The 18,076-nt window shown below is 41.1% G+C and overlaps 1 protein-coding gene across 1 annotated transcript in view; it reads right to left on the reverse strand.

Moving 5' to 3' along the window:
* prkx (protein kinase X-linked) overlaps positions 1–18,076 on the reverse strand; it is a 45,408-nt gene that overhangs the window by 23,885 nt on the left and 3,447 nt on the right. Inside the window, exons 2-3 of the mRNA XM_083989205.1 lie at positions 11,476–11,644; positions 7,863–8,126 (exon numbers count right to left, since the gene is read on the reverse strand). Coding sequence (XP_083845331.1) covers positions 7,863–8,126; positions 11,476–11,644 — 433 coding nt within the window. The remainder of the gene's footprint in view (positions 1–7,862; positions 8,127–11,475; positions 11,645–18,076) is intronic.

Below are 18,076 nucleotides of genomic sequence, written 5' to 3' on the forward strand. Positions count from 1 at the left end.
ATAATAAATAAATAATATTTCCACTTCAAAATAAATTATTTTAAAAGGTCCCATTTCGTATCAAGTAATAATAAATAATAAATAAATAATATTTCCACTTAAAGATAAATTATTTTAAAGGTCCCATTTTGTATCAAGTAATAATAAATAATAAATAAATAATATTTCCATATCTTTTTGGATTATAACACAAGTCAAGGACATCATGAAAAAAATATCAAAGCCTTGCCCCGTGTTCAGAAACTGAGCCTTAAAATGAGCCGTTGGGACTTCCGTGACTTTGTGATGTCACAACAGGGCACCCTCAGCCATGACCCGAGTGTTAGCTTGAAATCTGACACATTTTTCTGATCGTCAGCCAATCAGATGAGAGACTCTGAACCTCTGTTTGCCATTGATGGTGTTTGACCTGTTTTTTTTCTGACATTCATTCATTTAAAATTCAACTCAATCATCAGAAAGTGGCTGATTAATTAAGCTAATGCTAACGTGTCGTCTTCTCTCTTACACGCAATGACACTTCTCAAACAGGAAATCACAAAGATTAAAGGTCCCCGTCTCAAATGTCTTGTAGGACAGGTATTGTGTCAAAAGACAGCTGTCCACATTAATATGTAATGCGGGGTGTGAAACTAATTTTACGGAAACAAACAGCGCAATTCGATCTCAAGTGGGCCGGACAATTAAAATAAGAGCATAATAACCTATACTGTAAATAATGATTCCCTTTGTTTTAGTGCAAAGAAGTACAAGCATAAGATGTTTACAGTTAATAACTATTATTTTACAAAATAGTTTTTTTTTTGGTATATTTTTTGGGCATTTTTTGAGAAAAATACTGTACATGCAATTTCAACAATATTTGAGGTTTGACACCCCAGATGTAACGCATAGACCTCTACTTCTGCTTCCCTGTGATTTGTATTGTGAGTTTTATGTTGGGACTACAGATGGAAATTAGCCCTAGTGGCTAAATCTGGTACAACCATCTCTTCTTTGTTAAAAAATTGATTAATGGTATTGTACACTGTCCTGTGATAATAAACTTAAAGCAGAAGTAAGCGATCCGGTCGTTTTCGCTAATGCTGCGTTCCAGGCAGGCTTTTGAAACCGTAAGTTACGGCTTCAAGTCACGACTTACGACTTTGTAGCGTTCCAGGCAACCCACTCCTGTTTTTCCGACCTGTTCTACCGGTGAAAGTCACTATAACGGCCACTCGTAACTTCCGACCGGTGAACTCGTACCAGATCGAACTGGTACCACTTCACGGTCGGAAAAACACGAGTTACGGGTTTCCTTGAACGCACCATAACAGTCCTCGTCGCTACGTCACCACATTCACGGCGTTCCTTGGCTGCACACACAGCCCTGCATGCCGTTCTCTCTCCTCATTGGATAAAAACTGTAGGATACAATAAAAGTTTTCTCCTGGGCTCAGAGCAGAGCAGAGTGACTGACAGACCCGTGTTTCAGACCAAACACTCTATGTAAGTGATTGCTGTCGGAAGATATAACTATTTAAGACTTATATTAACACAAATATATCACTTCCTTCTGCTTTAACTAAACTAAACTAAACACTGACAGGTGAGAAGTTTTATCACCTCTGTGTTGATTCCGTGTGTGGAAGGAAGGACACTTGTCGGGTGGAAGACGACACCCGTGGGTAAAGCGATCCGCCTGCGCCACCTGAACCGCCTCGTGTGTTAAGAAGTGCAATGATACGACAAGCTGCTTGTTAAAGGGATAGTTCAACATTTTGGCAAATGTGCAGGTCACAACTTGTCCACCACAGCGTTTTGGAGTTGTTGGATTGTGTATTTGATGAGTTTGATGAGGGAAACCAAGAAATTCCTTTAGCCTCCGTAGCGTAGCTCTGAGCAGCTCACGGCTCTGCTCCGCCGTTCTAAAAATAGCTTGCACCAACAATTAAAGGTAATGAACCTACTGCTATGACTATAGGGGTTATGGCAATGGGCCAATTTGCCAAAATGTTGAACTATCCCTTTAAGGGTTGGACAGTAAAGTGGCGTGCGGGAATCGTTTGATTGACGCTCTGCATGTGGAACAAACACGCACGCTTGTTCCCTCTGAAAGCCACTTGTACTCTGATGAAGAGCACTTGGCCCTGCGCCAGCCTCTGTCACCGATATCACCTGCATGATGGGATGACCCCCCCCCCCCCCCCCCCCTCCCCTTTTTTTGGTCCGGTAGCCCTGGCAACGGTGATTTGCATGGAAATGATGGTGGGGAATAGAGGCAGGGAGGCGTGGCCACGGAGGGAGCAAGAGTCGACACATGTGTTAGTGTTGAAAGGTGCTGAGGGCTGTGTCTGCCAGCAGGGGGCACTGTGGCAGCATGTGCAGACCCGTGTGTGTGTGTGTGTGTGTGTGTGTGTGTGTGTGTGTGTGTGTGTGTGTGTGTGTGTGTGTGTGTGTGTGTGATGACACTCCATCACACCCCGAACATGGAGAGAGCACAAGCGAGCTGGTGGCAATGAGGCGGTTGTCTTTCCCATCCCCGGCAATTCTGCTGCCCTCCATTTATATAAGTGGGTCACTTGCACATCACAGAGGTATCTATCTATCTATCTATCTATCTATCTATCTATCTATCTATCTATCTATCTATCTATCTATCTATCTATCTATCTATCTATCTATCTATCTATCTATCTATCTATCTATCTATCTATCTATCTATCTATCTATCTATCTATCTATCGACTCCCCATCTGCTCTGCTCGGCCCAGTCGGAGGGAAAATGTAATCTTACTCCATTATGTTTACATGTCAGCGGGGGTCAACGCAGAAACACTGCAGTCTCTACGACAACAGTGCATCTTTCCACTTCTGCAGCGGTTGCAGAGAGAGAAAGAGAGAGGAAAGAGAGGAAAGAGGAAGAGAAAGAGGAAGAGAGGGATAGAGGGCCCCCCGAATCTCTGCGGATCAGATTCAGAGTAGCTGACATCAGTCGAGGGGGAAGTTTGTCCTTCGGTGGCGCCGCCGCCGCTGGAGTTGGGAGGATTCCCTCCGATCCTCAGAGGACGGGATAAGACTTTCAAGGACATTGAACTCACACACACACACAGACACACACACACACACACACACACACACACACACACACACACACACACACACACACACACACACACACACACACACACACACACACACACAGAGGACACAAGGAAGACGGCTCCTCATCACTCAAATGCTGTTTTTGTCTACTACTACTACTTCCTGAATCGATTCACAGGGTCCAAGGCGACAACACAATGCTACAATGCTATAAATTGTTCTACAATACACTGCAAAAACTCAAAATCTTTCCAAGAATATTTGTCTTATTTCTAAGATCTAATCTCTTTTCGCTTAAAATAAGACTCATCACCTAAAAATTTACTTGTTTTTAGATCATTTTCACTTGTTTCAAACTAATTTTCACTTGAAATAAGTAGAAAAATCTGCCAATGAAAGCAAGTTTTTTTGTGTTTGTAATAAGAAAGAAAAACTTGCTTTCACTGGCAGATTTTTCTACTTATTTCAAGTGAAAATCTGCTTGAAAACAGTAAAAAAAAAGTGTCTAAAAACAAGCAACTTTTTACGTGATGAGTCTTATTTTAAGTAAAATGAGATTTGTTTCGACTAGAAATAAGACAAATATTCTTGGTGAGATTTTGAGTTTTTGCAGTGCAGGGTAAATTCCCATAATTCACATGGAAAGTTTCCAATTTGGAATATTTCCAAAATTCATCATCTTAACTTCCCATGGAAAGCTTCTGGAAATTTACAGCCCCTTTGCAATAGCCTATATTCTACAACCTGGTGCATTATTAAAAATTCTTACTAGTTTTTTTACTGCCACTTTATGCACCTGAGTGGAAAATTTAATTCTTTTCCTGTAAAAGCAATTTTTAAAATGGCAATAAATGAACCTTGAGAACATTACATTATTACTCAGTATAACTAACGGTTAAGACATGCAAGTCAAGACGTAATAAATCTAATAGCTACACTGTGTGAACAGCTTCTTTTCTACATCTTACTTTCTTTTCTACACAATTCACTTAATCGCGTTTAAATTCAAAATGTCAGGACTTAGTCATATTAGTATTCAGCCTGCTGTCTGCTGGTTTCAGCTCTTTATCTGTTCGCTTCACTCCTCTGCACAGTGCTCACCTGTACGCTATTTTAATGTACAGACATGTCCGTGTTTTTCTTTTTCCCTTCCAGACTGCCTATTAATTCATACTCACTGCCGAGCTTCCAAAATCAGCGAAAGGCCGAGCTGTGATTTAAAGATAGAAGCTAATACTGGAGACTATGTCTTTTATAGACAGTCGCAAAGGTGCTTTTTCAGACAAAACTCAAACAAACAAAACCCATATGGCTGGTTCTTGGTTTTATAACTGTGACATTGTCTGATAAAACGCTGTATATTGTCTCTCACACAGATCACAACCTCCATCTGGGTACCACAAAACTTTAGCTTAGCTTTGGTTTCCTTTCAGCTCTCCCTGCTCGGTGTATTTTATGTGTAGGCCTCGTTCTTCCTCTGCCTCCTTTAGTAAAAGTGACAGTAAAAAGTGAAAGTAGTTTGCACCGAGTCTTGCCTCTGTAATGGAGGTTGAGGCTCTTGGAACCAGAGCCCATCATCGCTCTATTGACCAGTGTAAGAAGAACTACCATCACTCAGTCAGTCAGTGACATGTGTGATTATGGAGCTATGGCCCTGCTGCTGTGCTCCAGCTAAAAGGTCATTATGGTTGTTGTTAAGTTGTCAGCTGTTGCTTGTTTACGATAAATGATTTTGATGTGAAAACTCCAACAGCAGCCGACCAATAGGGTAACTTTATCACTCAGTCACACAGTGAGCTAACACACACACACATACACATCTATTTAGTTAGTGTGCAAGCATCACTGATGTGAAAATATTAATCTAAAAGTCAGTGTTATGTTCCTACAGACTGAGCTGGGGTGACTTTAGCTTGCTACCATCACGTTGTTAGCGTTAACGAGCTAAAGTTATTCCAAACAAGCTAGTTACTCTAAACAAGCTAGCATTAGCTTCAACAAGCCAACTCGTGTTAGCCTAAACTGGCTAGTGTTGGCCTACACAAGCTAATGTTATTCTGAACCAGCTGATGTTAGCCATGTAAGCTAGCTTTAGCTTAACCAAGCCAACATTAGACTGAGCTGGGGTAACTTTAGCTTGCTACCATCACTTTGTTAGCGCTAATGAGCTAAAGTGATTCCAAACAAGCTAGTTTTACTCTAAACAAGCTAGCATTAGCATCAACAAGTGAACTCGTGTTAGCCTAAACTGGCTAGAGTTAGCCTACACAAGCTAATGTTATTCTGAACCAGCTGATGTTAGCCAAGTAAGCTAGCTTTAGCTTAAACAAGCCAACATTAGACTGAGCTGGGGTGACTTTAGCTTGCTACCATCACTTTGTTAGCGCTAATGAGCTAAAGTGATTCCAAACAAGCTAGTTTGACTCTAAACAAGCTAGCATTAGCATAGCAGTAAAAGCTTCTTCTAAAGGGATGTCAATACACCAGATAGCCTATGTGGAAGTTGGTATGAAATTTCACAATTGATAAAACAAAAGCTGCTGCTAACACAGTAAGCTAACACACACGCACAAACCTATACATCACTTTGTTAGCATTAACGAGCTAAAGTGATTCCAAACAAGCTAGTTTTACTCTATAAACAAGCTAGCATTAGCATCAACAAGCCAACTCATGTTAGCCTAAACTGGCTAGAATTGGCCTAAACAAGCTAATGTTATTCTGAACAAGCTGATGTTAGCCAAGTAAGCTAGCTTTAGCTTAAACAAGCCAATATTAGCCTTTGTGAACATTGTGTGGCGCCGATTTAAATGATTTTGATGTGAAAACTCCAACAGCAGCCGACCAATGGAGTAACTTCATCACTCAGTCAGTCATTAATAAAAAAATGGCTGAAAAATAGCTAATGAATTGTAGCTGTGGCCTGAAACTGATGCTAAGCTACATCTCAGCGCAGGTAGCTGGGCCTGTCCTGTGGGTTGTAATGTACAGTAGGAGATCAGACGTACAGAGTGCAGTGACAGCTGCTCTGTCATTCACTTTCTACTGACAATCAATCACGCATCAAACACCGAGAGCTGTGTGAGCTGAGTATTCCCAATTGGCATTCAGCAGCAGCCACACACTCACAAACACACTCGCCGAGTCGGGAGGAAGCTGAGGATGCTGCACACGAAGAAAAATTATATAACTGTGCTGTCAATGAATCTGCTCGGTGTATAAAATGATTTTCCTCTCACAGAGCAGTGCATGGAGTAAAAAATAGTATGCAAAGCAACTCTAAGAGCTCCGGCTTCATATCTTTCTACGCTTGTTCACTGTCAGAATTGATTTTATTAAAATGGAGAATCTCTCTTATAACAAGTGTCCTGCCACGTTTCAAATAAAGAAAAAAACTTTTATGTAATGTAATGTCTCTGTGTGAAAGACAAATAACCACCACTTTAAGGTGGTATTTCTGAAATGAAGTATAGATCATCTGTAAAGCATGATACAGTATATCATATGTATGTATTTTATCTATGACCCAGTTGCTCTGAAACAGAAGACAGCAGCTCAGAGTATGACTGAAACCAAAGAGGCATTCGATTTAATTAATTTAAAGGTCCCATATATTGTATATTATGTTAACTTTAATCATAAAGCACTTTAGTGCTCAGTCCACTGAGATATGCAAAAAATCTATATTAACATTTTTTGACCTAAAATGAGCCATCAGGACTTCCTCAACTTTGTGATGTCACCACAAAAAACTAAAAAACAGCCACCATCCAACCTTTACCATCTGTATAAATTACATTGTATTAAAGTGTTAAGTCTGTTAACCCTCCTGTTGTCTTTCTGGGTCAAATTGGCCCCATTTGTTCCCTTCCTCCATCCTTCCTTCCTTCCTTCCTTCCTTCCTTCCTTCCTTCCTTCCTTCCTTCCTTCCTTCCTTCCTTCCTTCCTTCTTCTTCCTACCTCTTTTGATCCAATTGACCCTCCATCTTTCTTTCCTTCCTTTTTCCCTTCCTTCTTTCCTCCCTTCTTTCCCTTTGTCCTTTCTTTCTTCCTTCCTTCCTTCCTTCTTCTTCCTTCCTCTTTTAATCCAATTGACCCTCCATCTTTCTTTCCTTCCCTTTCCTTCTTTCCTCCCTTCTTTCCCTTTGTCCTTTCTGTCTTTCTTTCTTTCTTTCTTCCTTCCTTCCTTCCTTCCTTCCTTCCTTCCTTCCTTCCTTCCTTACTTACTTCTTCCTTCCTCTTTTGATCCAACTGACCCTCCATCTTTCTTTCCTTCCTTTTTCCCTTCCTTCCTTCCTTCCTTCCTTCCTTCCTTCCTTCCTTCCTTCCTTCCTTCCTTCCTTCCTTCCTTCCTTCCTCTTTTGATCCAATTGCCCCTCCATCTTTCTTTCCTTCCCTTTCCCTTCTTTCTTTCCCTTCTTCCTTCCTTGAACAAATCTGTTCCCTTCCTCCATCTTTCTGTCCTTCCTTTTCCCCTTCCTTCTTTCCACAATCATTTTCCCCTCCCTCCCTTCCTTCCTCCCATCTTTCCCTTTGTCCTTCCTTCCTTCCTACTTTTCCTTTGTACTTCCTTCCTTGACCCAGGTGGACAACAGGAGGGTTAAGACAAGAAACAAAGCCTGTATTCAAAAAGTGCCTTAGAAAGAGCTTTGAGGACTTTTTCAACTTTGTGATGTCACAACGAAGCAGTTACCGCCGAGGCCCAGACCACCTGGAATTGTTTGGTTTTGTCTTTTAGTTATTTTCACATCTATATATAAATGATAGTTTCTTTATACCTGTCGGAGAGCTTCTTTGCGAAGCCGAAATCCGTCAGGCGCATGTGTCCCTCGCTGTCCAGCAGGATGTTCTCCGGCTTCAGGTCGCGGTAGACGATCTCTTTAGAGTGGAGGTACTCGATGGCGCACACGATCTCCGAGGTGTAGAAGAGTCCCGTGCCGTTGCTGAAGCGCCCGCGGCTGCGCAGGTAGCTGAACAGCTCGCCGCCCGGCACGTAGTCCATCAGCATGTAGAGGAAACGCTCGTCATGGTGAGTCCAGAACCTGAGAGACGACAGAAAAGACAATTGTTCAGCAGCGTGTCCACTTGGGAGGTACGGGCTTTTAAAAAGGACCGTGTGTAGGAAATCGGATAAAATGAGATACTGGATCAGTGGCAGGGTGTTTTATCCCCTGGTGTGGTTTGGAGCAGTGTGTAAAGTACTATTTCAGCTGGAAGGCACTTCAGAGAAATAAAAACAAGAGGCCACTGTCACTGATGAAGATGGAGGAGGCAGCAGTGTTTTCCATGGGTCCTGGCTGTTGGCCACTCTCTCCTACGCTGCTATTGTCTCCACATTTCCTGTTCTTTTTCTCTTCCAAAGCCACTATCACTTCAATCTGTGGTTCTATTTCTTATTATACAAGATGTACAGACAGTCCTAGAGGTTCATTATCAGTCTATCAGGATGCACAACCTCACTTTGTGTCGTTGATTTAATTGTAAATGGATAAAATCTACATTTTTTTCCCCCGTCTGTAAAAGCTTCTTCTAAAGGGATGTCAATACGCCAGATATGTGGAAGTTGGTATGAAATTTCACAATTGATAAAACAAAAGCTGCTGCTAACACAGTAAGCTAACACACATGCACAAACCTAGCATCACTTCGTTAGCATTACAAGCTAAAGTTATTCAAAACAAGCTAGTATTAGCATCAACAAGCCAACTCGTGTTAGCCTAAACTGGCTAGTGTTGGCCTACACAAGCTAATGTTATTCTGAATAAACTGAGGTTAGCCAAGTAAGCTAGCATTAGAATCAACAAGCCAACTCGTGTTAGCCTAAACTGGCTATAACGCTGGCCTACACAAGCTAATGTTATTCTGAATAAGCTGATGTTAGCCAAGTAAGCTAGCATTAGCATCAACAAGCCAACTCGTGTTAGCCTAAACTGGCTAGTATTGGCCTACACAAGCTAATGCCATTCTGAATAAGCTGATGTTAGCCAAGCTAGCAATAGCATCAACAAGCCAACTCGTGTTAGCCTAAACTGGCTAGCGTTGGCCTACACAAGCTAATGTTATTCTGAATAAGCAGATGTTAGCCAAGTAAGCTAGCATTAGCATCAACAAGCCAACTCGTGTTAGCCTAAACTGGCTAGCATTGGCCTACACAAGCTAATGTTATTCAGAATAAGCTGATGTTAGCCAAGTAAGCTAGCATTAGCATCAAAAAGCCAACTTGCGTTAGCCTAAACTGGCTAGCGTTGACCTACACAAGCTAATGTTATTCTGAATAAGATTATGTTAGCCAATAAGCTAGCATTAGCATCAACAAGCCAACTCGCGTTAGCCTAAACTGGCTAGTGCTGGCCTACACAAGCTAATGTTATTCTGAATAAACTGATGTTAGCCAATTAAGCTAGCATTAGCTTAAACAAGCCTATTAGCCTTTTTTAATATTGTGTGTGGAGCTGTCAGAGTTCAAACATCTCAGGATTTGAACATAGTGACAGCATGTTGTTTATTTTAGGTTAACAACTGTTTGTTCCACAGCACACGCTTCTGCTTGGTATGTTAAAGCTTTAAAGAGGATAATTAGCGATACAGTAGTACAGCCTGGGGTTCAGTTTACAGAGTTTGCATGTTTTGCATGATTCTGTATTTTTAACCAACATTGTTGTGGCATTCTTGTAATGTTTCCGGTGTTGAAGACATTTCACTGTTCACCACTGCACAAGCTAGAGGTATTAAGTCACCTTTCTGTCAACACCACCGAGCTGATTAATGAGCTATCAATCAATCACACACAGCCGGCGATGCCTTAGGCGCAGCAGGTTTCCACTTCACAAACTGTGAGGCTGGAAATAAAATACAGCAGCAGTGAAAGTAACAACACACACCGACTACAAACTGAAGCTGAGGCTGCAGCAACATGTTTTGTTAAATTCCAATCTGCAGCACACAACAGACTTTGTGTTTGCTTAATTTAATTCAATTGTTTAATTTGATGGAGCTTCTCATTAGACTGGGACACTTTCTCACAGCGATGCAACCTCACATGTTCAGTAGGGCTCACTTAATAACTGAGTGTAACCTAACTTCATATTACACTGTGCTGTTTAATACAAGGCTGATGTGAATTGTATTTTTTTAATGTTTTTTGTTTTAAAGGTCCTACATTGTGTAATATAACACCTACCCCTTGCTACCGGTCTTTATGCTAAGCTAGGATAACCACTCAGTGATTTCAGCTGTAAAACATTAAACTACTCTTTAAAAACAAAAACAAAAAGATATTTTCTGACATCACAAATTTACAAGAAAGAAACTCACAAATTTACTAGAAATTATTGTGAACATCATGGTGCCTGTACTCTTTTAACTTTACAAGTGTAGATAGTGTAAATAAGTGTAGATGTGTTTCTAAAAAAGAAAGAAAAAAAAACACACACACATTTGTGATTTGTTTTTCTTGCAAATTTGCATTTTCCCCCCTATAAATTAGTGTGTTTTTATAAGGCTAGAGAATTTTCAACCTTTTCCTTGAAATTTGCAACTTTAAATTTGAAGTTTTTGAGTTTAGAATCTCCAATAGTTACTCACAGTCTTTAGGTGGCTTTTTTAAAATTCATTTATTTCTATTTGTTTTATAAACTATGAATTGTCGGGCCACTCTGCCTATAGCCCAGATTGGTGGAGGGCTGCAGCAATGGTTGTCTTTCTGTAACTTTCTCCCATCTCCACACAGGATCTCTTAGCCAGAGTGATCGTTGGGTTCTTGCTTCCCTCTCTATCCAAGCAGCCCCCCCCCCCTCCAAGTGTTCACCCAAACTTCTCCCATTTAAGAATGATGGAGGCCACTGTACTCTTAGAATCACTAAGTGCAGCGGATTTTTTTGTAGCCTTTCCCAGACTGGTACCTTGCTACAGTTCTGTCTCTGAGCTCTGGATCTCATTTTGCTCTAAGCACTATGAGCTGCACGGCTTTATATATATATAGACAGGTGTGTGGCTTCCAAATCATATCCAAACTATTTAATTCTCAAAGATGAAGAAACCGCCGGTGCCTGAATGACCTACATGAGTGTGACAGCAAAGGGTCTGAATACTAATGTTCACGTGAAAAATGTCTGATATTTTGGGTTTGTAGAGTGATGAGGGGAAAACATAACGTAGAGCTGCAGCATAACAAATGGTGAAAAATTGAGGGGTCTGAATACTTTCTGTACGCCATACACACCAAACTGTATGATCTACCAACAGACCTTTGTTTAGTATTGAAATCAACACGTAGAGATTCAGTGCAGACGCTGAACTTTGCCCCGTCTTCATTAGAAATGTTCACCCCCCCCTACCCACCCCCCCCACCGAGTGTGTGTGAGGGTGAGTGAGCCTGGCGTGTTGACTCACAGGCGGATGAGGAAGGGGTGGTTGACCTCTGTCAGCACCTCCTTCTCGTTGTGGACGTGCTGCTCCTGCTTCAGTCGGATCACGTCGGGGATCTTCATTTGCTTCAGGGCGAAGAAGGCCCGGCTCTTCTTGTCCTTGACCAGGAAGACTCGGCCGAAGGTCCCCGTGCCTGAGGGAGGGGGGAGAAACAGACCATAAGAAAAAAACAAAAAACAAAGACTTCACATGCATTGATCATGAAAAGAAAGATGCTTTGATTTATCAGGCTTATCAACATCGCCTATAACTGTAATGAATGCAAATGACTTCAAAGGTTATCCATCAGAACGACTGTGAATCAACTGAATGAAAAACATGTGTATGTATGGCATATGCATGACATGACTGCATGAATGATCTGTTTGTTATCTAATATATCTGTGGATTTGATTTCCATTCATCGATCATTTTGTCATCATTTATTTGATCTATAAACTATTTAAATATAATGACGTCTTCAAATCTCTCCAACGTTTCACAGCCAGCGATGACCCAGAGTCAGTTTAGGATGATGTAATAATGATGATGAATAACCAAATAAGCAAGAATAAAAAATAAATAGCGCTGTCAAAGTTCATTTTGGTGATTTTTTTGAAACATAAAAAAAAAAATTAACGCAATTAACGTGTTGATTTTTCATAAATAAATATTTGTTAAAAGCTTCAGTCTTTGTGGACAAATGTCATTAATTCATTGATAAATTAATCGCAATCAATTACAGAAAATTGTGTGATTAATTAGTTAATTTTTTTAAATCAATTGACAGCCCTAAAAATAAATAGTTATGGCTTTAGCCCAGCACGATATCGGCAAAAAGTACGATATGACTTGCGATAAAAAAAAGTAAATACTCAGGCTGTATATTAAAGGGGAACTATGCAAGTCTGGTTGCATTTCCTCTGTTTTGCGAACCCTCCTCTTGGCCATGTGCATTTGTTTTTAACCAAGCCGGCGAGAAAGCAATCCATAGAGTGGTGGAAAACATTATTTATACGTGTTACATTATGTATATTTGTGGACTTTGTGATGTCATAACGAAGCAGCCAGGGCTCTCGGGCTACACCTTAAACAAAAACGGGACAAGTTTCAGTATGGGACCTTTAAAGGGCAAGTTCGGTCACTTTTCCATTGTTTTGCTAACCCTCCTCTCGACCATGTGCATTTGTTTTTATCAAAGCCGGCAAGAAAGCAATCAATAGAGCGGTACATAACGTTATTTATCATATATGATGTTACGATGTGTATATTTGCATAGTCTAATCTGTCATAAACAAGAGATTACGGGTAATTGGGTGCATTTGTGTCGCAGTGCAACAGAGAAGAGAGCTGGGACACACCATGAATTTTAAACAGTGTCCACAATTCTTGTTTAAGTTGTATTTTGTGGAATGAAGATTAAAAACACAAAATCTTTCGAGTTTCCATTGCACATAAAGGAAATCTACTTGGGTCAAAGGTCAAACCTCTGTGCCTGATTCCCTAACAGTGGCTGACAGAGGTGCATTTAATGAATAATTACTTTGATGTTTATTGGTCTCTTCAGATTTATATTTCTCCCTATTGTTGTGGCTGTTCAGTTCTGTTCTGATGTCCTTTAAATAAAACCTGATATTCCATTTCTTCATGGAGCGGGATGGTCGACGACACCGACTTTCCACGGCCTCGCATCACCCTGAGCCGCGTGTCGCTGTTTTCCTCCTAAAGACGAGGACTTTAGCGTTTGGCATTTCATTCCCGCCGAGCTGATGAGCGGCGAGGGAAGACGATAAATGGCCGATGACAACGTGTGATACAACAACAGCCACTCTGAGTCAGACGTGGAGTCGAGCTGCTGCAACTTCCTAATGAAATGCCGGCTGTCTCGTTCCTCTGCTTTTACCTACAATGAACCTTTGTCTCCGAGGCCGGCGGGTGTTTCCATGGCAACGGCGAAACAGCAGCTCTCAGTTTCTGTCAAGTGAACACCTCATATCTCCATAATGTCACACAGGAAGCCTTTTTAAGAGGAGCTCCACATTCTTCACTGAAAATCTGGATTTTAAAGGTCCCCTTTTTGGATACTGACTTAAAGGTCCCATATAGTATTGAGGTGTGTATATATATGTGTATGTATTTTGTGATTATAAAGCAGGTCTAGGTTCTATATTAATACTGTGAAAGTATCAAAGTGCTCAGTCTGCACAGAAATGCACACACCCTGTTTTACGACAGATGGCTTAATACGAGCTGACAGGACTTTGTGATGTCACAATGAAACGATCCCTGGCCCAGCTCACCTAAACCATCCACCTATGAAGGAATCAGTTTCTCTGAGTGTTTTACCTGATTGCTTTACAGAATCTTTATCACTTCTTTTTATTTATTTAGGCTATTTATTTTACAACTTTATCGATAATTTTAGCAAAAAACATTGGTTAAGCATTTCTTGATAAAACAAAAGCTGCTGCTAACACAGTAAGCTAACACACATGCACAAACCTACCATCGCTTCGTTAGCGTTAACGAGCTTAAGTTATTCCAAACAAGCTAGTGTTACTCGAAACAAGCTGGCATTAGCATCAACAAGCCAACTCGCGTTAGCCTAAACTGGCTAGTGCTGGCCTACACAAGCTAATGTTATTCTGAATAAGCTGTTAGCCAAGTAAGCTAGCTTTAGTAAGCTAACACACATGCACAAACTTACCATCACTTCGTTAGCGTTAACGAGCTAAAGTTATTCCACACAAGCTGGTGTTACTCTAAACAAGCTAGCATTAGCATCAACAAGCCAACTCGTGTTAGCCAAGTAAGCTAGCTTTAGCTTAGCCAATATTAGCCTTTGGTTAAGCATTTCTCACAAAAGTTGTGAACCCCAGCCCCCTGCCAGGTGGCAACTCCACCAACACACCCACGCACATGCACCAAACAGGCAACAGAACACCAAAAGATACAAAAACAGATACAGACCAACAAAAAAGACCCAAACCAATCTGTCTTGACCATTATGGTCATAACACAAACAATCTGGACCTCTGGCATGAGAAAAAGAAAAAAAGAGTCCCAATAATCACAATCTGGGCTGGAGCTTTGCTGCTTCTAGGTCTGGATAAGTTGCCGTCATCAAACCGTTAATCAAGGGCTCTCGCAGGATAATGTCAGGGCGGCTGAAGCTGGTGGAGCAGCATAACAAAGGCCCAGCACTTCAAACTAAATCGACTACAGAGAGAAAATCCACCTGTTGAAGTGGATTATGAATTATAAATTATATTTTTCATGCTTTGAAATCCAGCTTCTAGAGTAGCCCAATCAGAATATAGACCAAAGAGAGAAATCAAACCTGGTTATTCCCTTTCTGCCTTAACAACTACATTCCCCACAATGCAGCCTGACCACTGATAGTTAATGTGTTTTTCCAGTAGCTAATAATGGGAAATAGGCCACTACAGAGATTTTTTATGAGTGCTTGAGCTAGGTTTGGATATCCCGAGATTTCCTACTTATCAAAATGGATTTTCACAGTCTCCTAAGCTGTACATTGGTATAAAATGTATAATATCATATATTGCAAGATTTGGGATATTCAATTTTGGATAGTGCCTATAACTTATTTGAAAGCATGCATTAAAAAGGAGAAAAACTAGTTCTTCTCTTCACACGTTGAGTGTTATAAATCACAGAGCTGCTGCTTTGCTATTTCCTGAGCCAAAGTTGTTATCAAAAACCAAGCAGGAACTGACAAGTGAGACAGAGGCCCGATAAGGCTGGCTGATTTCAGAGGGTAATGTGCTGTAACTGATATTTACCCCTGTGGAAACTGGGTCATCCCGGACTCCTCTTCCACCTGCCCCTTCCTAAAGCTCGGGAAAAACAACTTCACTCCTGCAACTCTGGAAATTCCTGTTGTAACTGGCAGAACTTTATAGGACTGACAGATTCTCACAAGTCACACCGACACAATCCCTAAATCCCAAGTTTGGGACAGTACCTTTCCCAGTGATATTCTCCAGGTCATATAGGCTACGTGACGGCAGCAAATAAATCTAATGGCGCAAGAGAGTTGCCTCATGATTTCAATGACAATTAAACAACAGCGGGCAGATAAAGAGCTTTAGTTGATTTGTTTTAGGCAGCAAATCCCTCTCATCAGACAAAATGGCTTGGCAAATTGGATTTTTATGCGGGGCTGAGGCTCAAAAGCTCGGAGCTCCCCCCCCCCCCCCCCCCCCCCCCCCCCCCCCCCCCAAGCACAGGATGAATACTGTTCCCCGCTGCACACCTCCCTGATAGACATTAAGCTCAAGCTTTGTTGCCTCGCGTGTAGCTTAATGCAAACTACTGAGCTCCATGTTGGCCAGAGAAGTGAGATGATGGAGAGTGTATGTTAAATCGGAAAAAATCTACAATTAATGAGAAAGGTTTGAGGGACGCGGTGTCATCGGTGGTTGCTACCAGTCCCTGAACCATCTGGCCTTCTGGTTAGTCTAGTCATAATCGCGCGATATAGCAGGTTGTAGTCTCTATAAAGAGAACCGCAAAACCAAAAACAGTTCATCTAAACCAGAGGAGTTGTAGGAAAACAACTCTATTTTGTGATTTTACAACCAGTATCTCCTCGTTCATGGTGTCTGGAAACCTCTGACCTGTTGACTTCAGGCCTCTGCCCATTACCAAGTCTTCAAGGTGTAGTGCGGGAAATATGATCTGCTATAAACACGGTGTATTTTATTTTGAAAATTTCCTGTCCCGCTAAATCTGCTCTGTGCTGAATTTATGCACCGTGCTCCACCGGAGTCGCATCCAGTGGAATTTGCCCATAAGCCGCTGCTTCGATGCTGTCGTGCACCTTTCGTAGTTCTGCGTCACTGTGCAATTGACCGCTATTCAATTAATTTGCGAAACTTTGTTTATCTTCCTGCTTTGTTCTTCCAATGGCGACCGAAGTGGAAGGAGTGTTTTTGGAGTTGGAAACGACCATGTGGAACAACAAATGCTATGATCACTTTAAAAATGACCCTATAGGGGCGTCCTCGATATATTGAATCCCGACTCAGCGATGTGACGCGATGGTGAAGGGGTTCGCGGCTCTGCTACGGTCAATTGACACAGAAGCATAAACCTGGCTTAAGAGTCCAGCACAAATGGTGTTATTGTACAAACGGATGTACAGTTGAAAGTTTTATCTGTTGCATGAAAAATACAGTCAGTAAAGGAGTGAAAAGAGAAGTGACTGTTGGACAGACTGCGCAAAATCACAAAAAAACGTTAAATAAATCGCATATGGCAGAAAATTACTAAATTTTTTTGAAAATCCTTCCTGGATGAAGGCGTTACTCAAACCTTTCTTACGTAGACAAGTCCAAAGTACAATCTAGCCAAAATATTGCAGTAATACTACGCAGTACGTTAAGGCTACTCAAAGTTTTACTTATCGGCCTACACAGGACTTTGAGTGTTTATCTTGCAAATGTGTTATTTTTGAATGTTAGAACAGCAGTTCCCAATGTTTTTTGGCTTTTTCCGAACTGAATACAGTTGTTTAAGATTGTGTTTGGTATTTTTAATGATAATTTTAAAAAGAATAATAATAAAAAATGTATCAGTAATCAATTACTAGACATTTCAGGCGACCGCATTTGAATTCCAGGCGACCCCACGTGGGGTCCCGACCCCAAGATTGAAAAACACTGGTTTAGAAGAATATCCAAGTTGTTTCTCTGTAAAAAAGAAAAAGAAAAAAGAAAAGAAAGTACGCTTTAAACTGCCTTCCTCTCTTTCAGCTCTTTTTCTTAAAACTTACAATAGCCCCGGTGCACCTTCCTGTATTTCACTTTTAAAACTTCAGCATAGATGATTTTTGTTTATCTAAAGGTTGTTTTGGAGATGGCTCTTGAGTAATCCCATGACGCAGGCGTCACCCAGAGTTTTATCATGTAGATGAGTGAGACAGCGATGACTAACCCTCCCTGAAGGGCAGGTTGGTGCCTGATCAGGGACAAACCTCGGCATGTGAAGTCCTCTGAACGCTGCACACTCAGCGACTGGCCGGTTTCCACACCTCTGCTCTACGGAATATGACTTTAGGCCATTTCTGAGGAGTCATTGTCTTTCCCTGGAGTTGGCTAATAACTGATCCATCAGGCGCCGCGTTTCCAAAAGAATATGAAGTGGTTTAGCGGCGCTGGTGGCTAAGGCGAGACGTCTGTGATTCGCTGATTTACGAGCCGCGCGCTCATTATGACGAACGCAGCTCGTATACAAACTGAGCTTGATGAGTTATTATGTGGTTTGGATTCACCGAGGGCTTCGACATTCAAAAACAAAATACTTCATCTTCAAAATCACCCTCAGCTAAACAATCTTGCCATATACAATTAACATGATCAGTACACACTACACACTAAAAAATGATGGGTTATCTCTGTAACCCAATTTTTGAGTTATTGGTGTTGGGTTAGGTTTTTGGGTTATTTTTCCAGAGTGTAACCCATTTTCAGGGTTATAGGCTATGAATTTAACCCAATTCCTGGGTTGTTCAAGTAATTGGATTTTTTTTTTTTTTTACAAGAGTTTACTTTTAATAGGT

This window comes from Trachurus trachurus (assembly GCF_905171665.1).
Source record: "Trachurus trachurus genome assembly, chromosome: 2".
NCBI classification, from domain to species: domain Eukaryota; kingdom Metazoa; phylum Chordata; class Actinopteri; order Carangiformes; family Carangidae; genus Trachurus; species Trachurus trachurus.